We start from the raw sequence: 23,660 nt of genomic DNA on the forward strand, positions 1-23,660 counted from the left end.
ATATGACAGTTAGTTTATTTAGCGCTCTTGTCTTCATAAGCAGATATCAGCAGGTGTCTGTGAATTTGAAGGAAAGACAGGTGTTTAAGTACATTGATTCTGTACTATGTCTGAACTCTGTCTAGAAATCACAAAATAACAGGTCCCTTCCTATCTCAGGTATGAGTTGCTGCCACACAAAGCTCTTCTAATCTGCTGAGTCATCCCAAAATGTGTTAATGCAAAACTTAACTACAGAATTATCCTCCAAATCTGAGTATCAAATTCCTGAGCCTTTTGAGGGTTTTTATCTTGATTTAAGCAAATAGTGGTTTCTTTAGTAAACGTACATACCCATTCTGACCTAAAAGTAGTTATAATATGATGGCTATTTGCTCTATGTGAAATAAGATGGGATTCCCCAGTGGACGTGTCCACATTGCATTTGGGACCCTTGTTAGAATGTCTTGTCTTGGTCAAGAGGTCAGACACTAAATGACCATAGAGCCTGAAGTACCTTCTTGTTCCTAACAGTGGTTTCACCAGAAAAATATTGAGCTGAATATGAGGAATCTTGTGCTGTCGTTATCTGTTGTGCATCTCTTCTGTAGGTAGATAACTTAGGTTTTAGGTTGTCAGGGGCTGTGTTTATACAGCACTTACCACAGTGGGGACCTAATCCATGGCTGGGGCTCTTGGATTCTACAGAATCTCTCTCAAGTCACACTATCTGGCAGATGTCCTTCTTTTATGTTAACATGACTTCACTTATTTGCATTTGATAACTTTCTTGGCTAAAATCTGGTTGACCTCAGATTACCTTAATTTTTCCAAACTAGACACAACATTAGTGCACCACAGGGGAATTCAAATAAACTTTGTAAATTATTAGACTAAATTTTTGATGATCTGGGATGGGAATGTCAAACTTTAAATTTGTTTTTTATAATGACCTAGTATACCAAATTTCAGGATTGTTTTAAAAGAGTGAGTGATTGAAAACTGATCAAATAGGCTCATCTTTTGGTGACCTCTGATGGAAAGATCAAAAGTCAGAGTTAGAATTTTGAGTATTTTGTATATCTAAGACTTGTAAATGAATGACTGTGTCAAATGGCAACAATCTACTTCAGTGAGAACATCAAAATTGTCAGTGAGTTATTCCTTGCAAGCATATTTTTTATATTCTAGATATTTGTTGCAGTTTTCATATTGTCCTTGGGATTACTAGTAAGATTTGAGTATAAATTTAACTCCTTGAACTGGCAGTTATTTTTACTTATGGGTAGTTGTATATTTGGAATTTGTTATTCACATCTGTTAAATTTTTTAATGAATCTTTGCTTCACATTTTTACTAAGGGGAAATGGCTTTTTGTTTTTGTTCTTATAGGACTGGGGTAAACCAGGTGACTTGTGGAACCTGAATATCCAATGGCATGTTCCTTCGTCTAAGGAAATAACCTTTGCCTATTACTTACTGGATTCTTTTCTTCAGCCAGAGCTCACCAAGCTAGAGCACTATGCAAATGGAAAACAAGAAATGTCCAGGTCAGTAGTATCATGTGGCATACACTAGGTGACTCTATCCATATATATTAGTAGCTTCACTTTGCATTTCTTATGTTCCTAGGCTAGCATCTATTGCATAGGCTATTTCTGGGGAAGTTCTGCACCAAAATATTAAAAATTCCGCACACGATATTTTAAAATTCTGCATATTTTATCGGTCAAAATAACACAAGTAATCATACCAGTTTCAATTATTTTGGTAATTTATTTCAAAATACCGGTCAGCAAGCGTATCTGTAACAGTACAGACAACAATACAGTTTCAGGACAGTTTTTTGACAAATAGATTCCTTACTTGGCATATTAAAACAGGACTTTGAGTAATTCATTTAAACTACAATACAGAACCATATTTCCCGCACCCCTCAGAAGCAGTACAAAGGCTTGGGGGAGTTGGGCGATGGAGGAGCTGAGAGAGAGGGAAGGAGCCTGGGAGTAAACCTGGAGAGTTGTTAGGTATGAGTGGGAGAAGAATGGAACAGGTTTGGAGAGGGAGAGGGATTGTTAGGGAGCTTCCCCCATGCAAATCCGGGCTGACCCTTAGCCTCTTCCATTCAGTCAGCTACATCTGCCTCTGTTCCCATGTTTCCCATGTGTCCTTGCACTCCTAGTCCCTATGTGTCCACCCCCACTCAGACACCCACTTCCCATCCCCATGTGGCCCTGCACCCCCTCAGCCAGTCCCCTCTCCTCATCTCCATGTATTTCTGTGCCCCCACTCAGCCATCCCCCTCCCACATGTGGCCCTGCACCCCCTCCCCTGATGTCCCCTCTGGTGGCCCTGTACCTCCATTCAGCCCTTGCCCCAGTCTGTCCTCCTCTACTAGCCCTTGTTTGTGACCTCCGGAAGCTCCATCTTCCCTGTGCTGTCTCCCCATATCCCCTGTCTCCTGACCTGGCCTGACAGGTGCTGTGAAGAAGGCAGTGCAGGCTCTTTCTCTTCCCTATGGTAGCTGGGGCTGGCTGGGAGTGGGTGCTCTGTTTTAGCGCCATCACGCCCTCTGGTGAGCAAAAGGCGGAACTCCAGTAACTTTCCAACAGAAGCTATTTTCTGCAGAAAAAAATAAAAATATGTGCAGCAGATGAATTATGCATGTGTGCAGTGGTGCAGAATTCCCCCAGGAGTAATAGGCACTGTAAACATTTAAAAAATAATAAAATAAAGCAAACACCATGGTGATGCTTTGCCATGTGACTTCCTGAAATATTTTTCCTGACATCTGTAAAACATCTGTAAATTCTGACAACTCTGGGCATTTTGGTGAATGCTCCTTGCTTTAAATATGTGACAGATTCTTTTGAACTATAGTCAGAAACATCACAATGTAAAAGTCTTTGAACGTAGGGGTCTTTGTTTCAATTTAAGCTTCCTTCTAAAAGACTAAAGTACGTGGACATGTAGTTTTATAACTCATAGGTAATATTCTCTGTTCAAGATAAGCACTAAGTTTTTAGTGGTGTCCTTAACGAAGACAGACGTGTGGCCCCTCTAGCTCTCTGTCCCTGTGAGAGGATTCCCACATTCTCATATATCCACACAACCACTGGCCGCCTCTTACCTGCTCCTTTCAATCATCTCTCTACAGAACTCCAGCCAAAAATATATTTTAAAAAAGAGCTAACCAGAGTAGTATGGGATTTACAAGCCATTTCTCTGGTTAAATATCCCCTGTGTCTGCCTTTTCTATTTATATTGTAAGCTTTTCAGAGCAGGGACCATCTCTGAATCTGTTTATATAGTGTGTAGCATGATGAGGCCTCTGTCTTGGTCAGGGTATATAGGCTCTCACAATTATTAAATATTGAGGGGGGAAAAATAGCAGTAGCAGGGGAATAAATTCAAGAGCTTGAACTCGAAAATGAGAGGGAAAACAGGGCAACAGACCCAACAGAGGCCTTTAGTGGTATTGTGGGTGGCTGGTAGGTAAGGGTTAGAGGTGGATCCTGTATCAGTGCTATTTATCCAGGTACACAGATGTTTGAAATTTGTTAGTACTTGAGTTCCTTTTTCTCCTGAAGTTGCCAACTCCAATAGTTTGATTCCATTGTCTGAGAACTAGAGATCACATTTTTTGTGGATAGTTGTCCTGGAAATAAAAGTACATATTTAGCAGTTTATGCTTAAGCCATATCCAAAAGTCAGTCATGAGGTGTTCTATCTTAGTTAATTTCCTTAATATAAATATTTCCTGGCATTTTATAATGGAGTCATACAAGTGAAGATGAATAAAACATTCAAATGTAGACATCAGTGTTTAAAAACATTAAGGATTCTTCACATTTAATGCATAATAGTTAAGAATTTTGTAATCAAGGAGCACTTCCCCAAAAAATTAGTTAGGAATTCAAAAAACAGTGCCAGAAATTATTTTAAAATGTATAAACTGTGCTCATCACAAGCCTTTTTAATAAAAGGACAGAGGACTAACTTTGTAACTAATGTAAATTTACAATGTAATACGGAGGTCCCCTAATAGATGGAAGCAGTCTAAGTTTTGATTTTAGAAGGCCACTTATTACCAATAGTAAGAAAAAAATTATTTTGCTCTTCAAAATCTACAGTAGCACAGAGATAGCAAAACATTAACACTGTTTAAAAAATCTTCCTGGGAAAATGATCCCCTTCACAATAGAACATTTTATGTACTGAAGAAAACTTTCATTCACTGTCTCCTGTTCACAGTGGGGTGAATTGTCCTTCCCCCGCCACGCCCTCCCCCCCCCCCAAAAAAAAAAGAAAGAAAGAAAGAAAGAAATGTGAGTTTCAGTACAGACTTTGAATATAGGACCAGATAAAATTTTCAGATAATGTTTGGGGTTTGGAAAAATCAGTATTATCTGTGCATTAAATTAGACTCTTCATCTTGTGCCGCTGATTTCCCTCACTATTTCACGATGGTATGCAAAATAAATAATTCAGAAAACTAAACTGTTGAGGATTAGGGTTTTGTGAATGAAGATGTCTCATGAAAGGCTATTTTATGAAATGGTCTTTAAGATTAATGAATTAGAGGATCAGAAACGAATGACTTGCCTGCAGAGCATTTCTAGGGGGGATAAGTTTCTAAGATTAGCCAAGAATAAACATCTTTATTAAAAAAAATTTGATAAAAAGAAAATAAATAGTCTTCGCTTAAAATTTTCTAACATTAAAATTTTTTACTTAAATGTTAACTTCTTTGACTTCCAGAGATGATGTACAGCAGTGTCTCACTATAGTGCACAACTGCCTAATTGGTTCGGGGAACATTCTACCTCCTCTAAAAGGAGAGAGGATAGCTCACCTGTAAGTATTAAAATATTATTAGTAATATATTTTAAGTACTATACTTTTAAACAATATAATATTTAATTTAGTATGCCTATTCTTACTTTTATTATTGCACAGTGAATTCTAAGCCAGATTTTTTTTTTTTACGGTGAATTCTTTGAAAAAAACCTTATCTAATGGCACTAAGGAAAATGCATTGTTTCAGGTTTGTGGTTATATAAATACTTAGGTATTACTTCACATCTTAAATATCTGACATGTACACTTTTCATGCATAGATGTTAATATACTTTATGAAGGTAGGTAATCAGCATTGTGTCATTGTCACCATTATACATATGGGGAAACTGAAGCACAGAAAGGCGAAGTGACTTGCTCAAAATTATATAGTGAGACAGTGGTAGAGTCAGGAATAGAGAGCAGATCTACTGGCTCTCAGGTTGTGACTCTTCCCCTCCCCCAAGCGCACACCCTGGATCAAACGAGCTGTTTCCCTCATGTCAAAATTGTTCAGTGTTCAGACTTTCATTTAAAATTTTTGTATTTTGCCTCATCACAAAGAAAATACGTACAATGTAAGCCAGTGTACTCCTGTCTTGTTCAGATTCTTACTAGACAACCTGAAAGAATAAAGCCATCAGGGCTCTGAGCTTCCCATAGTCTTTATAATGGGATGTTAACTTCAGAAAAGGTCAGAAATTGAATTTTGAGGTCTTTTATTACATTAAAAGAGCAGATTAGTTCCATTCCGATTAGGTTACTGAATACTCATGCAAATATGTAAGACCAGAAGTGAACCTGGCTACCAGCACCTGTGTACTGTGGACTTCAGAAAATATATATTCTCACTACAGTAAATTATAATTGTGAAAGTGAAGGAATGTATTCCTGTTGCATGTTAGTAGTTCAGGCTTTAAATCTGTTCATTGTGCTATTGTTGGGATCATGTCCTCTCTTTTGAAAAATGTTGAAATATGGAAATTTAAATATAATAATGAGTTAAAATGTGTTCCTTCTGATTTCACAAGAGGCTGAAGAACTCTTTACAACATGTAGCGCTCTATTCTGGCTTTTATACCTGGAGCTTGCACTGGGTTGCAAAGTGAGCGCTGAGGTGCTCCGCGCAAACAGCAAGCCTCTGGGAGTGGGAGTCCACAGGGCTGCCCAGAGGGCAGGCAATTTGCCCTGGGCCCCCACGAGAGGTTTCAGCAGGTCCTTCAGTGCTGCCGAACGCACCCGGAGCGAGTGAAGGATCCGCTGCCGAAGACCTGGAGCTTCTTCCGCTCCTGATCTTTGTTGGCAATTTGGCGGCGAGGGCTTCTTCCGCTCTGAGTTTTCAGCAGCAATTTGGCAGTGAGGGCACCTTCCGCTGTGGGTCTTTGCGGCAATTTGGTGGCGGATCCTTCACTTGCTCTGGGATGCGCTGCTGAAGTGCCCCAAAGAGCCGAAGTGGAAGGACCCCTGCCACTGAAGACCCCAGACCCCCTGAATCCTCTGGGTGGCCCTGCAAGTCCATACCAGAATGGGAGCTACAGAAACTTTTGGGAAGGTGTGGAATTGTACTGGTCCTATTCTATTGGCCAGCGTGGGAGGACAGTGGGGCCATGAGTCCCACCACACCCTGTTGCTGTCCTCCCTCCTTGAGGTGCTTCAGTACTAGACACTGGCCAGGAGTGCAAGGATTGAGTCTGAGGCTGCCTTTTCCACTGGGTCACGGAAGAGGAAGAAAGACCTATTAAGTGGTTCCTCCACTATTACGCACTAGCCACAATCTAGTCCACAAGATGTCAAATAGACACAGGAGTGGAACTTCTTTATCTGTGGGACACATAAATATATAAAAAATAAACTCAGTTGGGCAGTTGTTCACTGTCTCTCCCACCCAATACCTAGGCCCTGCTCTGTTTTCTAGAATTGAAGCTTTAATTTGATTCACCATCAAAGTGGAAGCTTCTTTTGTTAGGTGGTAAGATCCTCAGTAGAATCTTTAGTGAGCTGAGGCCAACACTGGTTGGTCAGAAAATGGACAAAGGCTGTTTTGGCTTTACATTGCGGTTGATTGTTTAGTCTCTCTCCTGATTTGGAATTAGTGCTGTTGGCCAATGAAACAGGGCAGTTCTATATCCCTGCTGTCTGGCATCACAGAAACCTGCTCAGACTCCATTGGTTGAATGTCCACACCATGCTGTTTATTTCAGATCCCTCCACCAAGACCTTTACAGTTTTGTGCAGCAGTAATTAGGTTCAATGACCCTGGTATCCTCAGTGTTTCTCCCTGGGCCTACGAGTAGAAGAGGTCTCCCTTCCTGGAGGGCTCTCTGACTCTGGGCTCATCTAGCCCTGCTCTTTTCCCTTACACTTCCTTCCTGTGCCTTTCTATCAGTCCTCAGGTGAGGGGCTAATTAATGCTTTAGCTCACCTAGCCTGCTATCCTGATTAACTAAGTACATTTTGATGCTCCAGTCAGCTCTCTGAGAGGAAGCTAATTTGTGTCAGAATGATCAGAGCGCAGACTCACCTGTTCACGCATTCTGTCACAGGCAATAACTGTAAGTCCCTGCTGGGAGATTTTCTTCTTATCAGATATTTCCTTTTATGCCTCTTTTTCAAATCAGATGAGGCCTGGTCTACCAGTGAAATTTTAAATTACTGTTTATTGCAATATTTTTGGAAGCTTTGCCTTTTCCTGTTCTGGTTTAACAAGTGTGCATTGTTAACTAATATGTATGTTTTTAAAATGTTCATATATAAACAATTGGTGGCCTCAGAAATCAGATATCCCAGATTTCTCTGCATCACAGTGTCTGAATTTTACAACTCAGTAAATGTAACTAGTTTATTCTGTACGTCTGTCAAGTCTCAAATTCCTTCATGCTCTCTCTCTTTTGGCAGCCTATTTCACATATTGATGACCCTTATGAAGAGACTGCTTTTGACATTTCATCTAAGTCTTTTTTCCTTTAGTTGACCTCAGGTGACACCTTTGCCTTGTCATGCGAACAGATTTTTATCTCTAGATCCTTGTATGATGCCATTGAGTCTTATTAAATCCATGATTAAGACAATTCTCAATCATCGCTTTTCAAGGCTTAACTTAGAGCTCTTGAAGTCTGCCCTCCAAATCAGCCCTTCCTTTATCTAAATAGCCCCATAAAATTCTCCCCTCCACTTTAATTAATAAAAGCTGAGTGTTTGATGCTGTGCACTAGTATCCTAAATGTAATCCAGGCTTCTGGGGAAGGGTGAAGACTGATAGAAATACAAGAATCATTTTAGGTTTAGTTTCATGTCAAAATACATTGTCTGTTCCCAGAAGAAAAACATGAAGAGTATTGCAGTATACCAGAATGCACATAAAGTTAATAAATAATAATAAGCTTTCATTTTTATGCCCTTTTTTTTTTACAGCATATGCATTCTTATATACTAGGATATTTTATGTGAATAATAGGCCCTACCAAAAAGGAACCCAAAACAAAAACCAGACAACAGAATTTAGAGATGTAACATCTTTAGGGTCTGGTTCCTTTAGGGAGGAGAATGATCTGAATAGCTGAGGCAACATACAGCTCTGCACACTAGATTGTATTGATGCTGTCTCTTCTGGCCCATGTTCTCCTTACAATTCTGCATCTGGATTGGGTACAGGAACTCTTAACGTTAGGCTAACTGTCAAGAACAGTGAAAAGTTCAGTCATAATTGCACTGAGTTCATTATTGTTTTTCTTTTTTAAATAATGTTATTGATCACATTGTTAGATATGCTGGAAAGCCTGTAGTCACTGAAGCTATAAGTAATTTTCAGGTTTCAAACTTGGATGTGTCAAGATAGAGGGACCAAAAGAAGTGGCCTGATATTTTATTTTTTCCCCAGCAGTGCTAAGCGCACTCAGCTCCTTTCACCAGCTTTGAAGATCAGGCCACATATGTACCTTCATGGAGACAGTCACTGAAGTTTATAACACTTGTATCTGAAAAATTTGGTGCAAATTTTTGCAAAAATGCTTTTAAATACACAAACTAGCTTAGTGGATTCCTTATTGTAATATCACAGTGTTCAGAAGTCCTTCAACACAAAATGTACATATTAAGGTGAGCACATGCATGGCCATCATCCTAAACTTAAGCTTCTGTACTGGCCTGCCTAATATTTAGTACAGATCGGTAGTTGTGCATAGCATTTTACAGAGAGAATAAAAATATTGCCTGCAATGCTTTCAAGAGCTTGTCTACACTGGGGATTCTCTGTGCCAGTATAGCTGATCTGCTGTGGACCTATAGTGAAGAGGTGCTACACTGGTGTAAAAAGTGATTTGGCATTTTGCACCTTACTAGGGTTGGAAACAGGATAATGTACTATTGCGGACCACTCTTTTTTTCTGGCACACTTTGTCTACATTAGAGGTTTGCACCAGTTCAGCATCAAGGGAACTAAGTTAATGTAGCTATACGGGTACAAAAAAACAAGTGTAATGTGGAAGTTAAAGTGGCGGTTTTCAAAATATTGAGTACCAGGTAGTTTTAAAATTAAAATTACCAAAAATTATCAAGGTTAACCATTATGAGAAGCAATAAATGATTAAATAAAAGTATTAACCAACTTACTCTTAGGACTAGTTCCGGGAAAAGAAAATCAACAGATGGAGCTATCTGATCATGAATTTGTGACTCTCCCAGAAAGAGATGGTCCCACATTGGATTAGAGGATGCCAACCAGATAAACAAAGAAATGTGACTTTGAAATAAGGCTTATTATTTAGGAAAAAAAGATCCCTCTAAAATTAACTAAATGGTAACATATGCAAATGATTTACACAGTATAGAAGGTAAATAATTGAGTTTTAAAAAAAATAAAATCCCTGTAAAGAAATGGAAAAATTGATTAAAAACATTAATTTAAACAATTGACAGTCAAATGTGACAAGCAAAATTTAACACCATGATTGAAAATCAGTATCACAAACATAGTAGTAAACTGAAGAAAGTTCAGTATAGTAACTCTTAAAATCACTTAAACTTTCTAAAACTAAACACAGTAGTCAAAATTGATTATAATACAAGACCAAATGGATACCAATAGCTTAGGTTACACCATATTAATTACATAGTGTGTAACCTAACATGTTTCAAAAGTAAAAAATATTAATATTATATCAGTGTGTTAAAACAAAAATGGTCAATGAAGCTAATCTCATTGGCATTCCAAAACAATTTAACAAGAAAAAATCAATATAACCTATCACCATACATATAATGCTGCAAATCACAATTTAAAAGTATGTAACATACAGCAAAATGAATATGGACTATTAATGTTGTTCTAAGCAATTAACCAACCTAACTTTAAGAGCTCAGTGGTAGCCAACTTGGTTTTAAAAAACACCAAAAGATGAGCAGGTTCTGCATTGAAATACAGTGTTTATTAAAACAGCAATTAAATAATGCATAGAAAAACTTAATTCTCAGAACCTGTGACTCAGTTATATTTCTGTCCTAGGCCATGTCTACACTATGGGGACTATAGAATCATAGCTATGGCACTGTACCTATGCTGGCATAACCCCCTGGTGCAGATTCAGTCTACACAAAGGAAGGATTTTTTTCATCACTGTAGGAAAACCACCTGCTTGAGTGAAGGTAGATAGGTTAATGGAAGCATTCTTCTTTCAGCTCAGCTATATCTACACTGGTGATTAGGTTGGAAAAATCCTCCCCCCTCCTCCCCTCCCCCCCCCCGAGTACCGTAGTTACATCAACCTACATTTTAAGTAGAAACCACGTCCTAGTAAACATTTCCTGATCTTAATGCTATTAAATACAATTTTTTCTTTCTTATAATTAGTACAACTTTTCTTTTCTTATCTGGAACTATGGAAGTTGCTTGGGTTATTAAGTCTGTTCCCTCTAGAATGTAGATCTTATCAGCACAGTGGCCTGGTTTATGGAACAAAGGTTTTAATTCCAATTTTTCTAACAATTTAGAAAAGTAGCACCTTCTGTTTTCCTGAGCCAAAATCCTGCCCTCCCTTGGTGGACAGGGCTTACCAATGGAATTTGAAGTGACAAATATTGCTTTGCTTAGGTAGGATAAGGTAGGCTGGCTTGCTTGCTTGTTGGTGTCTTCAGTCTTCAGGAAAGTCTCTCTTTCTCAAGGTAGTTTTGGTTAGGATTTGGAACTAGTACCGCTTGGTTAAAAATGTTCTTCTCTTGATGAGAGGAAGGTTACGTTTCAGGACTGCTTTTATAGGAAGTGGGTAGCTGCTGTCTGGATCCGGACTAACACTGCTCTTTGCTCAGGATCTGATCTTCAAGTGAGGCTGCTTTTATCTTTCAGCTGATTCTTTAATTCTTGTTATAATTTCATGATTCTTGTTGTTAATTGAAAACACAGTGCCAGCAGAATTATTCTAAATCATCTAATTCTGTTTTCTATCAATGTTTGTAACATTTAAAAGCTATGAATCTGTTTGTAATCTGGTGTGTGTGTGTGTGTGTGTGTATATGTACAATACTCTTAAATTCCTTTGATCATGAAGCTTAAAGTTTAATTTTTCATTTACTTATAGCGAACTTTAATGCAAGGTGAGTTTATTCCAGCCTCACGTATTGGAAACTTTATCTCAATTTTGTTCTACACAAAACAATTTCCAGGGTTCATTATCAAATCAACATTCCAATTCCAAACACTAAAATATTCTCTTCCATTTCAAATCAAGCACTTCTGCATTAAACAAGATTGATACAATAAACAATTTGATTAATATTTAATACTTAATTATTAAAACATGTTTCTTCTGTACTTATGAGCATGTATATGCACCGTAACATTTTACTAATACTAAACAACTTTAAAACAATAACATTAACTGCAATTAAACTTTATAACTATTTTAACTTGAATATTTCATAAAATTTAACCCGTAGCTCTATGTTCAGAACTGTAAGTAGTATCTGAACTTTAGGTAGGTACAAAAGGAAAGCCTGTCAGTTAGATTATAGTATTACTGTTAGTAATCTGTCTGTGGTCTATTGGCTTTTATGCTGCAAAAATGAGAAAAGAGGCACTTAGGCTGATGGTACCTAACTCAGAAAGTTGAAGACTTCACCAAGAACCTTATATTGATTGATTTACTTCTTACCAGATATCTTCTAATGGGGACCTATGGTACCTGGTGATTTTATGGGTTCAACTTGTTTGGAGACAAACAGAAGTTGTCTCAAAGCAAGCCTGAAGGTCTGTTTTATTTCAACAGAAATTGCCATTTAATTTCTCCAACAACTTTGACTAAGATTTAATGTCGACCCTCACGTGTGACTCTTGCAAACATACCAGAAATAATTTCTCGTTTGCCTGGTGGACACTCCTAGGTTGTGGTATTCTTTTAACATCTCTCTATGGTACATTAAGCGTCTATTATAGGTATTTACTTTGTGGTTGACACACTTTTCATATTGTGCCTATTTTCTAATACAATCTTGTGAAGATATCTTCGATCCTTAATCTATACTAGTATCTTTGTTGTTTTCACAAATGTTCCCTTTGTTCCAGGTCTACATTAAGCAAATACACTTCTTTTCTACATTCCAATTACCTTTTCTGTTGGATACGGATCACTTGATGAGTACATGTTCTGTTCATTCCTTCTGAAGCATCTGGCATTTGCCACGGTCGAAAGGCAGGATACTGAGCTAGATGAACCATTGATCTGACCCAGAATGGCCGTTCTTATGTTTTTATTGTATTGCTAATTAATATGAGCCATGCTTTCTTAAATTTCATTAATATAATTCAATCAGTCATATTTGTAACTATCAGTGTTACAAAAAAGAGGAGTTCTAATTGTGTAAGGAAGTAAGTTTTTAGATTAAATAAAGGTAAAAAGTGGAAAACTAATTATAAAAATTATAAATCATCCATCCAGATAAAAGTGTCATAGGCTCTGTAACAGAAGGAGCAGCCATTTGCAATAAGGTCAGAATTTCCTGTTATAATTACCCTTTATTTTCATATACAATTGCCATATTTTACATGTGACAAATTTTTCTTACTATGAACTTTTAATTCTTTGTGCAAAAATAGTAGTTATCTAGAGGACTGCCATCTTTAAAATAACACTTGTAAGCAGTTCTGCTTAACCTTTTTTACAAAGAAAAATTGGTTTTAGGGCTTAATAAATTCACTTGTCTTGTTTTTTAAACTAATATTTTATTTGGCTGGACAGATAAAAGACTTTCCTCTTGCATTGCAAGTGTTTAGGATTGATTCCTATTCTTGGTTCCCTGACTTTAGGAGTACTCTTCCTCAGTAGCTGTCCTATGAGAATGAGTTACTGTGGACCCTATTAACGCATAATTCCTTTTTGCTTGTTGATGGGTGAAACTCTCTATTATACCAACACCCTAGCTTGTTTAAAAGATGTTTCTTAAAAAACTGTTTTTATAGTTACTGCAAGTCATTTCTTTCTAGAAATGAGTTGCGTGTTTTGAAATGTTTTCTGTGAGAACTGTTTTGACCCATTTTCAGTTATCTTAATTTGCTGTGAGTTTGTCTAGTTCTGTTTCTGATTTTATTTTTCTCAATGTCAAGTTAATAGAAGCAGCCCAATGACTTCAAACTATACTCTTAGCACCCAGGAGTAATAATCAGATGTATTAAGTGTTCCTCTGATTTCATAGGCTCAGAATCCATGGCCTTTTTTTCATGCCTGATTATTTATCAATTTTTGTCTTATTTTATCCCTTGTTATCCTTTAATGACTGTAGTAGCACCAGTCTTTCAACTACAGGGTTGGTTTAAAAAAAAAAAAGTCCACCAATGCCAACATGTAGCTTGGAGCATCAATTGATTTGTGAGTTGGGTATCTGCTGTTGCGAAGGGCCTGAAGAGCATACCTAACCTAGTTCGTGGTCTCAGGCTTTAATGGTTTAGGTCCTATAATAATCTCACTTTCCTAAACTTGCTTTTCTAAAACTAGGTAATTCCTTTGCTTATAGTTTTTAAGAATGGGATTTTGAAAGGCACCTTTTATGCCTTAGGAGCACGGGTCCCATTGACTTTCCCCTGATTTAAATCACGTAGGCATGTTTGAAATCCCATCCTAAGCAAAAACAAAATACTGGGTGCTCCATTTTAGCTGCACAATCTGTCTCATATGTGAGCAGATAGTGTCTGAAAAAATTACTGACAGGTAAATGTAAAATAAATAAAAGGAAATTAACTGCTGCTTAATGCACATCATATTTGCCATGTAGAATGCGTGACTGCAGGAGGTCAGATGAATACTGTTTCTGTGTTTAAAAAGGAGGTAGATAAATTAATGGCCACCATTTGAAGTTATACTAGCTGAGATACAAGTAAGTGGCTTCAGGCTGTAAGCAGATTGCTCTGGGTACAAGAAGGCATCTTTCTTTCTCCTTTGTCTGAAACATACTTTTTTGCAGGAGGGAGGGATTTTCCATTCTTTCTTCTGAAGTGCCAGATATAGGCCGGTGTTAGAGGCAGAGTAGTGGATTTTATGAATCATTGGCCTAAATAAGCGTGTGCTACTTTCTCCCTTTGAAATGTTCTTTGTATCTGGTAAAGTTAGTGTTTCAGAAATGCTCTTTAACTATTCATATTTCTTAGTCTTTTAATGTAAGAGAAAAAAAATAGTTACTGATCTGATTTTGATGGACTGGGGTGACTTGTGAGTTCTACTCCAGGCCAGATAGAAAATGGAAGGAGGTGATCTGGGCAGCTTCCACCCCACCTAGCACAGGAGTATTGTGGTTGAGTGAAAAATCCTGAGGGATTTAGTATCTCTGTAGTGCTGGTGAGTTAGGGTCCTGAATAGTTAGTCAAAATCTTCAGTGGTGTGTGGTTTATACCCTGGTTGCAGAATATAACATTTTGTGTGATGATTGTCCTCACACACAGTATTTGTGTACATAACAGTTCTACATACCCAATCTCCTATTGTGCTCATGGGGTCTTTGAAACATTCTTAGGGGTTATAAATAACTTAATTTCCTTTTTTATGTAAGCTCATGATGCTGTAAATCAAAAATTTCCAGTACAGTCTATTTATCATGCTCTCAAGTGTTAAAGGGTTAAGACATCTTTCACTGCTGTTTGGTTGTGTTCCTCTCTAGCTTCCCGTTTCCACAGCCTAAGTACTACTTAGTAAGAGTAGCAGCTCTTTTGGGAAAGCAAACAGGGTTACTCACTGAGACCCCATTTTTCCTTTTGAAATACAGCTTGATTAGGGCTTGTATCGCTCCTCCCTCTTTGACACAACTGTTGTACGAGCTTCTTTAGTATCTTTTTCACTCAAGACATTCTGAAGGTCAGAGATGAGAGAGGACCAGTTCTTTTGAATGTGTAAGGTTGTGATGTCATACAATGAGGGGCAGGGCTAGCTAACCTCTCTTGGCATCTCCAGGAAACTACCCAGCTCTGCTGGGGGAGCTGCACACAGAAAAGGCAACAGTTACTACTCCACGGTGAGTAACCCTGTTTTCTCCTTGTTTCACCTTCCAATTGTTTTCTTTGACTTTGACTCTCGTATGTAAAACATAAAAATAATTGGTTTAGCCCATGATTTAATCCTAAACATGGCAAGATACTTATTTGCATTTAGGAAAACTTTCCATTCAATTGGTGGAATGGAGTGAAGCCAACTGGCATTTGTTTTTGAAGCTGCATCTGATGACTAGACTGTGATAGGCACAGAACATCTGTAGAGGATTGGGCGAGGCACATAGTGAAATGTTTTCAAACTAGGGGAATAAAGCCTTATATTTACTGTTTATAAAGGAGATTTTAGGGTTGGTAGTGTGGAGAATAAACTAACAAATTACTCATGATGGCTTCAGTTAATTTGGATTTACATGTTTTCAGCCTACACAAAGTGTAGATTCTTTTAGCTAATCCCTGTTTATTGGATGCAGTTAGTATGGAGTGAAATGGAGTACAACACATGAGATAACATTTAGCTTTGTTGTGTGGTATGACTTGCTTTGTATATAAAATGAAGTATCTTTTTTTAAAATTATATAAGTAGTGTGTCTGAGGGGATCTTGCTTTTCAGCATCAGCTGTAAATATAACAAAAATGCCATGTGCCCCTGATAGTGTGTATACTAGAAAAGCTTGCTTTTCAATAGTTAAAACAAAGCTGCTGACTCAGTAGCTGAGCTTTAGTGCTATGTATTAATAAAGACAAGAATGATAACTTTCGTTGTTTTTAATATAGAACCTTACACTATGACTAGGCTTACTGAGGTCATCGGGACTGCTTGTACAGTAAGATAATACTGTATGAGTAAGGGTATTCCAATCTAGTCCTTGATTATTTTATACTGTTTGAGCTAAGATTATATTAATGGTGTCCAGATCCTGAAGTGTGAAGTAGACAGACTTGAGAGGCTTAAAATGTCCCTTTCCCTTGCTTCATAATTTAGAGATGTTGCTGCAGAACAGGGCTTGTTTGCAGACAATGATGGGTTCTTCTGCCGGCGGACTTCTGCCTGAAATCAGTGGAATGGAAGAAATAAATCCAGTTCAGGAAAAACTCCTGTGCCTATATAATCACAGTTTAATCCTTTTTACTGCGTTGAGTAGAATTGCTACTTATGGACTTACTCTGTCCATTGGTGGCTGGAGAAACAGCTAAAGTATTAATTTTAATACTAGATTTCTTTATATTTTAGAAATATTTTTCCTTATAATTGAGCTAATTTAGTAGTTGACGTTATCCCCAACGTACTGTAATAAAGAAAGCTAATAGCCTAACATCTGTGTTTTGGTTGTTGTTTTTTTACTGATTTAAGTTACTGGTACTACTTTCTTACCTGTCAGAGAGCTGATTGTCTTTTGTTTGGGGACACTGTTAGTCTAACTGAAACCAGATATCTCCCTTTCTTCGGGTGTCTATGCATATTCCCACTTGTGGGGTCTTACATTGCCTAGTGGTGCCTAACAATAGAACCTTCTCCAAGCAATGTCCAGTTAAAGCATGCTGCCTGCTATCTCTCTGCTCAGTGTCTTTGAACATTCTGAGGGAAAGCTATGTAAAGGGCCCTCTACTGCCTAACATTCTTCTAACCATGTGCCAAAGATGGAAGTGAATATCTCTGGTCCATTTAGATCTGTTCTTTTCCCACTCATGGAATCAGAGAAGATTAGGGTTGGAAGGAACCTCAGGAGGTCACGTAGTCCAACTCCCTGCTCAAAACTGGACCAACACCAAATAAATCCATTCTTTGTGTTTTGTTAATTGTTTAACATAGTTTGTAGTTCAGTGATAAGTATAGATAATTAAGTTAGTAGCTCAGATCCAGATTATGGTGGAACCAGATCAAAAGAAGCTGGGGATTCAAGAAATGAGCTTTATGCCCTGCTATCTTCCTGGTGTTGGAGAACCTCACTACATGCCTCCAGTGCTTGGGAAAGGGCCACTCTCCTTTAGGGTGTTCCATCTGCTGGACTTCCATGCCCAGAGCTTGCAAGGAGTGGTAAAACAGTTCACAGGTTCTTCTCCTTAAGAAGGTACTTGAGGCTAACACCTCTGGATCCAGGCATTCGTTGGATCCAGTGTCTAAGAGGCCATTTTCAGTTCCTTTGAGTTCTTCCAGCAAGGTAGAGCAGTTTAAAGGTTCCAGTTGGAACATTCATCAGGTCCAGCTCTGGGGTCCCATTTCTCAAGCAGTCAGGTCTTTGAAAGGTACCATTAATGGAGATGGGAAGATCACCTGTGACAGAATTGAGAGCCATGCTGTTGGCTCTGGCTGTGTCAGTTCCAAAGAAGAATACTGGGAAAAGATGACCGCTGTTAGCAGAATTGGATTCCACGTGTCAGAACCATCCAGTTCTGACAGGGCCTCTCTGGCTCCAAAAACCAAGTCTGGTTCCAGTTTCAAGGATTTGAGTATTTCACCAGATCCTTTGCCATCTAAGTCTTTGTCTCCAGCCTCAACCCCTGCTCCAGTTCCAGTCCATCTTTTCCTCTGAAGAGGATTTTTACTTTGGTGCTTTATGTGCACCGTTTGACGTCTGAACGTTCCTCGGATCTAAATGAGGGTATGTCTACACTATGGGATTATTCCGATTTTACAGAAACCGATATTTGGAAACAGATTGTATAAAGTCGAGTGCATGCGGCCACACTAAGCACATTAATTCGGCGGTGTGCGTACATGTACCAAGGCTAGCGTCGACTTCTGGAGCGTTGCACTGTGGGTAGCTATCCCATAGTTCCCGCAGTCTCCCCTGCCCACTGGAATTCTGTGTTGAGATCACAATGCATAATGAGGCCAAAAATTTGTCGCGGGTGGCTATGGGTAAATGTCATCAGTCAATCCTCCCTGTGTGAAAGCAATGGCAGACAATCTTTTCGTGCCCTTTTCCCTGGATTGTCTGGGCAGACGCCATAGCAAGGCAACCATGGAGCCCAAGCAGCCTTTTTTCACTGTCACCGTTTATCTACTGGATGTTGCTAACAGATGCAGTACTGCAGCGCTACACAGCAGCATCCCTTTGCCTTTGCAAGTTAGCAGAGACAGTTACCAACCCTACTGTAGCATCTGCTGCCTTGCAAGTTGACAATGACCGTTACCAGTCATACTGTACCATCTGCTGCTGTCATGGGCCTGGCCGGCCTCAGTGAGGTCGGTCAGGAGCGCATGAACAAAAATGGGAATGACTCCCCAGGTCATTCCCTTCTTTAAGTTTTGTCTAATGGAGAGTCAGTCCTGCCTAGAATATCAAGCAAGCCTACTAAAGAACCAGAGAGACAAATGGCCGCTCTGGATCAGAGCCCTAGACATCCCACAGAAATGATGAACCGCATGCCATTCGAGGGGGTGCTCCTGCAACAACACCACCCGTTGCTTCCCTCCTCCCCCACTCCTTCTGGGCTACCGTGACAGTTATCCGCCCATTTGTGTGATGAAGTAATAAAGAATGCATGAATAACAACACTGAACTTTATTGCCTCTGCAAGCAGAGATCAAAGGGGGAAGGGGAGGGCAGCCTACAGTTGCTATGATATTCCAGGCAGGAGCGAATCTCCATTAGACAAAGCTTAAAGAAGGGAATGTCCTGGGAGTCATTCCCATTTTTGCCCAGGCGCCCCCGGTCGTCCTCACTGAAGCCAGCCAGGAGCACTCACGGGACAACGATGATGGCTATCAGTCCTACTGTACCATCTGCCGTCTGCAAGGGAAAGGAAGGGGATGCTGCTGTGTAGCGGTGCAGTGCCAAGTCTGCCAGTAGATATACAGTGACATCAAAAAAAGACGAGAGGATTTTTTTCCTTTTGCTTTCACGGAGGGTGGAGTCGGGGGAGGAAGCGGGTGATAACATATACCCTGAACCATCCGCGACAATGTTTTTGACCCTTCAGGCTTTGGGAGCTCAGCCAAGAATTCAAATGGTTTTCGGAGAGTGCGGGAACTGTGGGATAGCTACAGTCGTCAGTTGCCCCTCCCTCTGTGAGCGTCCATTTCATTCTTTGGCTTTCTGGTACACTTGTCTCAGCTCTTTAAGTTTCACTCAGCACTGTGTTGAGTCCCTGTTGTGGCCTCTGTCCATCATAGCCTTGGAGATTTTTTCAAATGTTTTGGCATTTCATCTATTGGAACGGAGTTCTGATAGAACAGATTCATCTCCCCATACAGAGATCAGATTCAGTATCTCCAGTACAGTCCATGCTGGAGCTCTTTTTTGATTCTGGGACTGCACGGTCACCTGTGCTGATCAGCGCTCCACGCTGGGCAAACAGGAAATGAAATTCAAAAGTTTGCGGGGCTTTTCCTGTCTACCTGGCCAGTGCATCCGAGTTCAGATTGCTGTCCAGAGCGGTCACAATGGTGCACTGTGGGATAGCTCCCGGAGGCCAATACCATCAAATTGCGGCCACGCTAACCCTAATTTGAAATGGCAATACCAATTTCAGTGCTACTCCCCTCGTCGGGGTTGAGTACAGATATTGATATTAAGAGTCCTTTATATTAAAATAAAGGGCTTTGTTGTTTGGACAGGTGCAGGGTTAATTCAGTTTGACACTGCTAAATTTGAAATAAACTCATAGTGTAGACCAGGCCTAAGAAACAGATCTTGAGAAACAGACTTGTTTTGCCTGTTCTGAGGTCTGTCATTTTCATCGGAAAAATGGAGAGAAGGGGAGATTATTATGCTTTCTCTTGATCTGTCTATACCTCCTCCTCCTAAAACTCCTATAGGATCATCTCAAAGAGCTTGCTCTCTATTTCTTTGTCCTCCCTCAAGGTCCTTTGCTGTCTTAACTGTGTTCCATTGCGAATCTGAGGCCTGATCCATATCCAGAGGAGGCTAGAAGATGAATAAAGAAACTTGTTTTCTCCTCGTTCATGCCTAGTTTTGGTCCCCATCCTATGGGTATGTTCTGGAATCCCAGTTTCTGGGAAATTGATAGTCCTGGGCTTCATAGCTTTTTACAGGGCTATTACAGTAATTTTTCAGTTGTTATAGGTATGGATAGAGTGGTGATGCTTCATCTGCAGAGAGTCTGGCAGCAGAGAAATCCTTGAATCTGATTCCACTGGATCTATCTGCATCTCAGACAATGGTTCCTGATACTCTATCTGAAGAAGATTGATGAGATATTGCCTCTTTTTGAACAAGAGTGTGCGGACACAGACTACAATCCTGATTTGTCACCAGACAGGCATGACGGAATGGCTTCTGCCTCTTCCCCTTCTGAGGATGCTCTGCGGTTTCATGACCTACTGGATCAGATGGTGTCCACAGTGAACTTACCTTTAGTATCTGTGGAGGGAACCTCCCACCTGGTGTTTGACATTCTTAGGGCTACTTCCAAAAGTAGGCTGTTGTTCCAGTCCTTGATGGTCTACTGCAGCCTGCTAAAACTATCCATGCCTGTAAGCCTAGGAGACAGATTAGCTCAGATGCCTTTGGAAGGGTTTTCGTATTTTCACATATACCTTGTACCTAATTTGCTTCTGGGGGTGGCTGTTTGAATTCTAGACAAGCACATTCCACTCCTGCTGATAGAGAAGGGAAAAAGACTGATTCCCTAGGAAGAAAGGTATTCTCTTCTTCCTTTTTTGGTGTTAGGATTGCAACTTACCAAGCAGTTATGGCCCTCTGTCAATTCCACCTACAGGAAAAGATGTCATTGTTTGTGCAGGTTTTGCCAGATGACAAAAGAAGATTGGCAGTTGTGATCATAGTGGAGAGTCAGAATATGGCAAAGCATGCTCTCAGGGCTTCATTTGATGCCTCGGATTCTTCTGATATAACACTGGCTTCTGCAGTTACTCTGAGGAAACATGCTTAGCTTCCCTCTACTCTGGCTCTGGATACTAGAATTAAGATGGAAGATCTCTCCTTTTGAAGGGGAGGTATTTTCAGTGAAAAGACAGATGCGCTTCTGAAAAAAGATGAATGAGACAGGATCGATGGCTCGCTCTTGGGCTTGATTTCTTCTAGGAGGAGACCTACTTTCCATTTTCAGAGACAGTATTATTTGCAATCTGCCTTGGCTTATTTCTCATCAAGTCAAAAATGTCAGCAACAGCAATAGTAGGCTATGTGCTTCCAGAGCCAGTGCAAAAAGAGGTCTTTTAAATTGAGGCCTAAATCTAAGCAGTCTTCTACTTTCCTCTTGTCTTCATTGAACACCAGGCCTCAGATTTGATGTGAGAATTGAGTTGAACCAGTCAGCGAGGACCCTCCCCGTCCTCTGGTTAGAGACAGGCTACCACATTTTGTCAGCAAATAGAATCTTATTATGTTGGACAAATGGGTCTTAGAAATTACAGAGATGGGCTATGCCATTCTGTTTGAGAAATTTATCCTCTTCCAGTTGCCCCTACCTTTCTCTTTTCTGGGAACCATCTCATGAGACTGTTCTTTCAGAAGTGCACAGATAGAGGCTATCGAGGAGATATCCAAACTCCTGAGAGACAAGGGGCTTTATTCAAGATACTTTCTGGAGCAGAAAAAGAATGGGGGAGTTTCATCCAATTTTAGATTTAAGAAACCTGAACAAGTGCATTTGCAAGATTTGGTCTCTGATGTTCCCCTCTGGTGTTATCTGGACCGGTGATCTGCTAGGTCACTCCAATCCTTGAGTCTGGGAGCCAGCCCTAGCCTGCTCTGTTGTGAAAACCCCCACTCCTGGGCTGTTCACGCACAGCTGCTGGCATGTAAACTGCTCCTTGGATTGTGCAACCGAATGATACTAGCCAGTATCTCCAATCCCAGACATAACCCTAGGAACCTCCATCTTGTAGTGTCCAGTTATGCCCACTGGACACTGCAGGCTTATATGAATTCATCAATTTAACAAAGAAATTGGTATGTACCAGGCTTGTTATCCTATGTGAAGTCTCTGTCACGCTTCAAACCAAATGCATTGCTTCAGGTAGAATAAACAACCAGATTTATGAACTATAAAGATAGATTTTAAGTGATTATAAGTCAAAACTTAAGTCGGATTTGGTCAGATGAAATAAAAGCAAAACACATTCTAAGCTGATCTTAACACTTTCAGTGTCCTTACAAACCTAGATGCTTCTCACCACAGGCTGGCTGGTTGCTCTTCAGTCAGGCTTTCCCCTTTGATCAGCTCTTCAGTCGCTTGGTGTGGTGTCTGTAGATGTAGGTGGAAGAGAGAGAGCAAGCATGGCCAATGTCTCTCCCTTTTATCCTGTTCTTTCTTTCCTCTTGGCTTTTCGCCCCCTCTCTCCCTTCTGAGTCAGGTGAGCATTACCTCATCACCATTCTAAACTGACCAAAGATGTGGGGGTGACTCCCTGGAGAGTCTAACAGATTCTTTTGTTGCTGCCTAGGCCAACGCCATTTGTTCCTATGATGCTGGTCTGGGTTTGTCCCATCCATGCCCTGATGAGGTATGAACTGTCCTCTGCTTCTGGAGAGGGTTCTCAAACTGGGGGTTGGGACCCCCTTGGGGTCACGAGGTTAACCTCCACCCCAAATCATGCTTTGCCTCCAGCATTTTTAATGGTGTTAAATATATTAAAAAGTGTGTTTAATTTATAAGGGAGGTCTCACTCAGAGGCTTGCTATGTGTAAGGGGTCACCAGTAAAAAAAAAAGTTTGAGAGCCACTGTTCTAAGCCAGGAGGATACATTTTCAGCCTCATAACTACATATACGAAATTATAACCTGTTACATTACTATAACATCACTATAACAACCATGCTCAGTGCATCATGAGCCTTCCGAAGACACCCAACATGACAAACTGCACTGGATACCACACAATCATTTTACAAGGATGAACATGGGGATGCTGGATGTTCCCCTGAGGTACAGAGCAACACATGGTCTCGTATGTTAATTCTGGCTCTATAATCCCTTCATTTTCAACTATGGATTAGTTTGCGGCTCTTAATTTAAAGGGCGTGTATTTTCATATCTCCGTTCAACACGGTTATTGAAAGTACCTTCACTTCATGATGGCAGGATGCCATTTCTAGTACAAGGTACTTCCATTTGGCCTGTCCACAGCATTAAAATTTTTTTGCAAAGTGCCTCTCTGTGGTAGCGGCTCATTTGTGAAAGCAGGCTATGTGTATTTACCTGTATTTGGACTATTGGCTGCTGAATGCTGCTATTCATGAGGATCTAGTAAACCACATTGCTTTCACAGCCACGTCTTTTTTTTCTCTTTTCAGGCCTGGGATTGGTTCTGAATGTGAAAAAATTGAATCTCTGTCCCACTCTGAGGAATTTTATTTATAGTCTCCATATTGGACTTGATAGCAGGAAAGCCTGTCTGGCGTGTTGGGGTTATGAGCCATTCAGCTGGCCCTCAGATTGTTTTCTCTCAT

At 39.9% G+C, this 23,660-nt stretch overlaps 1 protein-coding gene across 3 annotated transcripts in view; it reads left to right on the forward strand.

Moving 5' to 3' along the window:
- PSME4 (proteasome activator subunit 4) overlaps window positions 1-23,660 on the forward strand; it is a 238,832-nt gene that overhangs the window by 94,003 nt on the left and 121,169 nt on the right. For all 3 annotated transcript variants that reach the window (XM_030557730.1, XM_030557731.1, XM_030557732.1), the window contains 2 exons: window positions 1,372-1,529; window positions 4,741-4,836. In XM_030557730.1, coding sequence (XP_030413590.1) covers window positions 1,372-1,529; window positions 4,741-4,836 — 254 coding nt within the window. The remainder of the gene's footprint in view (window positions 1-1,371; window positions 1,530-4,740; window positions 4,837-23,660) is intronic.

The sequence above is a fragment of the Gopherus evgoodei genome, chromosome 3 (genome assembly GCF_007399415.2).
Source record: "Gopherus evgoodei ecotype Sinaloan lineage chromosome 3, rGopEvg1_v1.p, whole genome shotgun sequence".
Taxonomy (NCBI): Eukaryota; Metazoa; Chordata; order Testudines; family Testudinidae; genus Gopherus; species Gopherus evgoodei.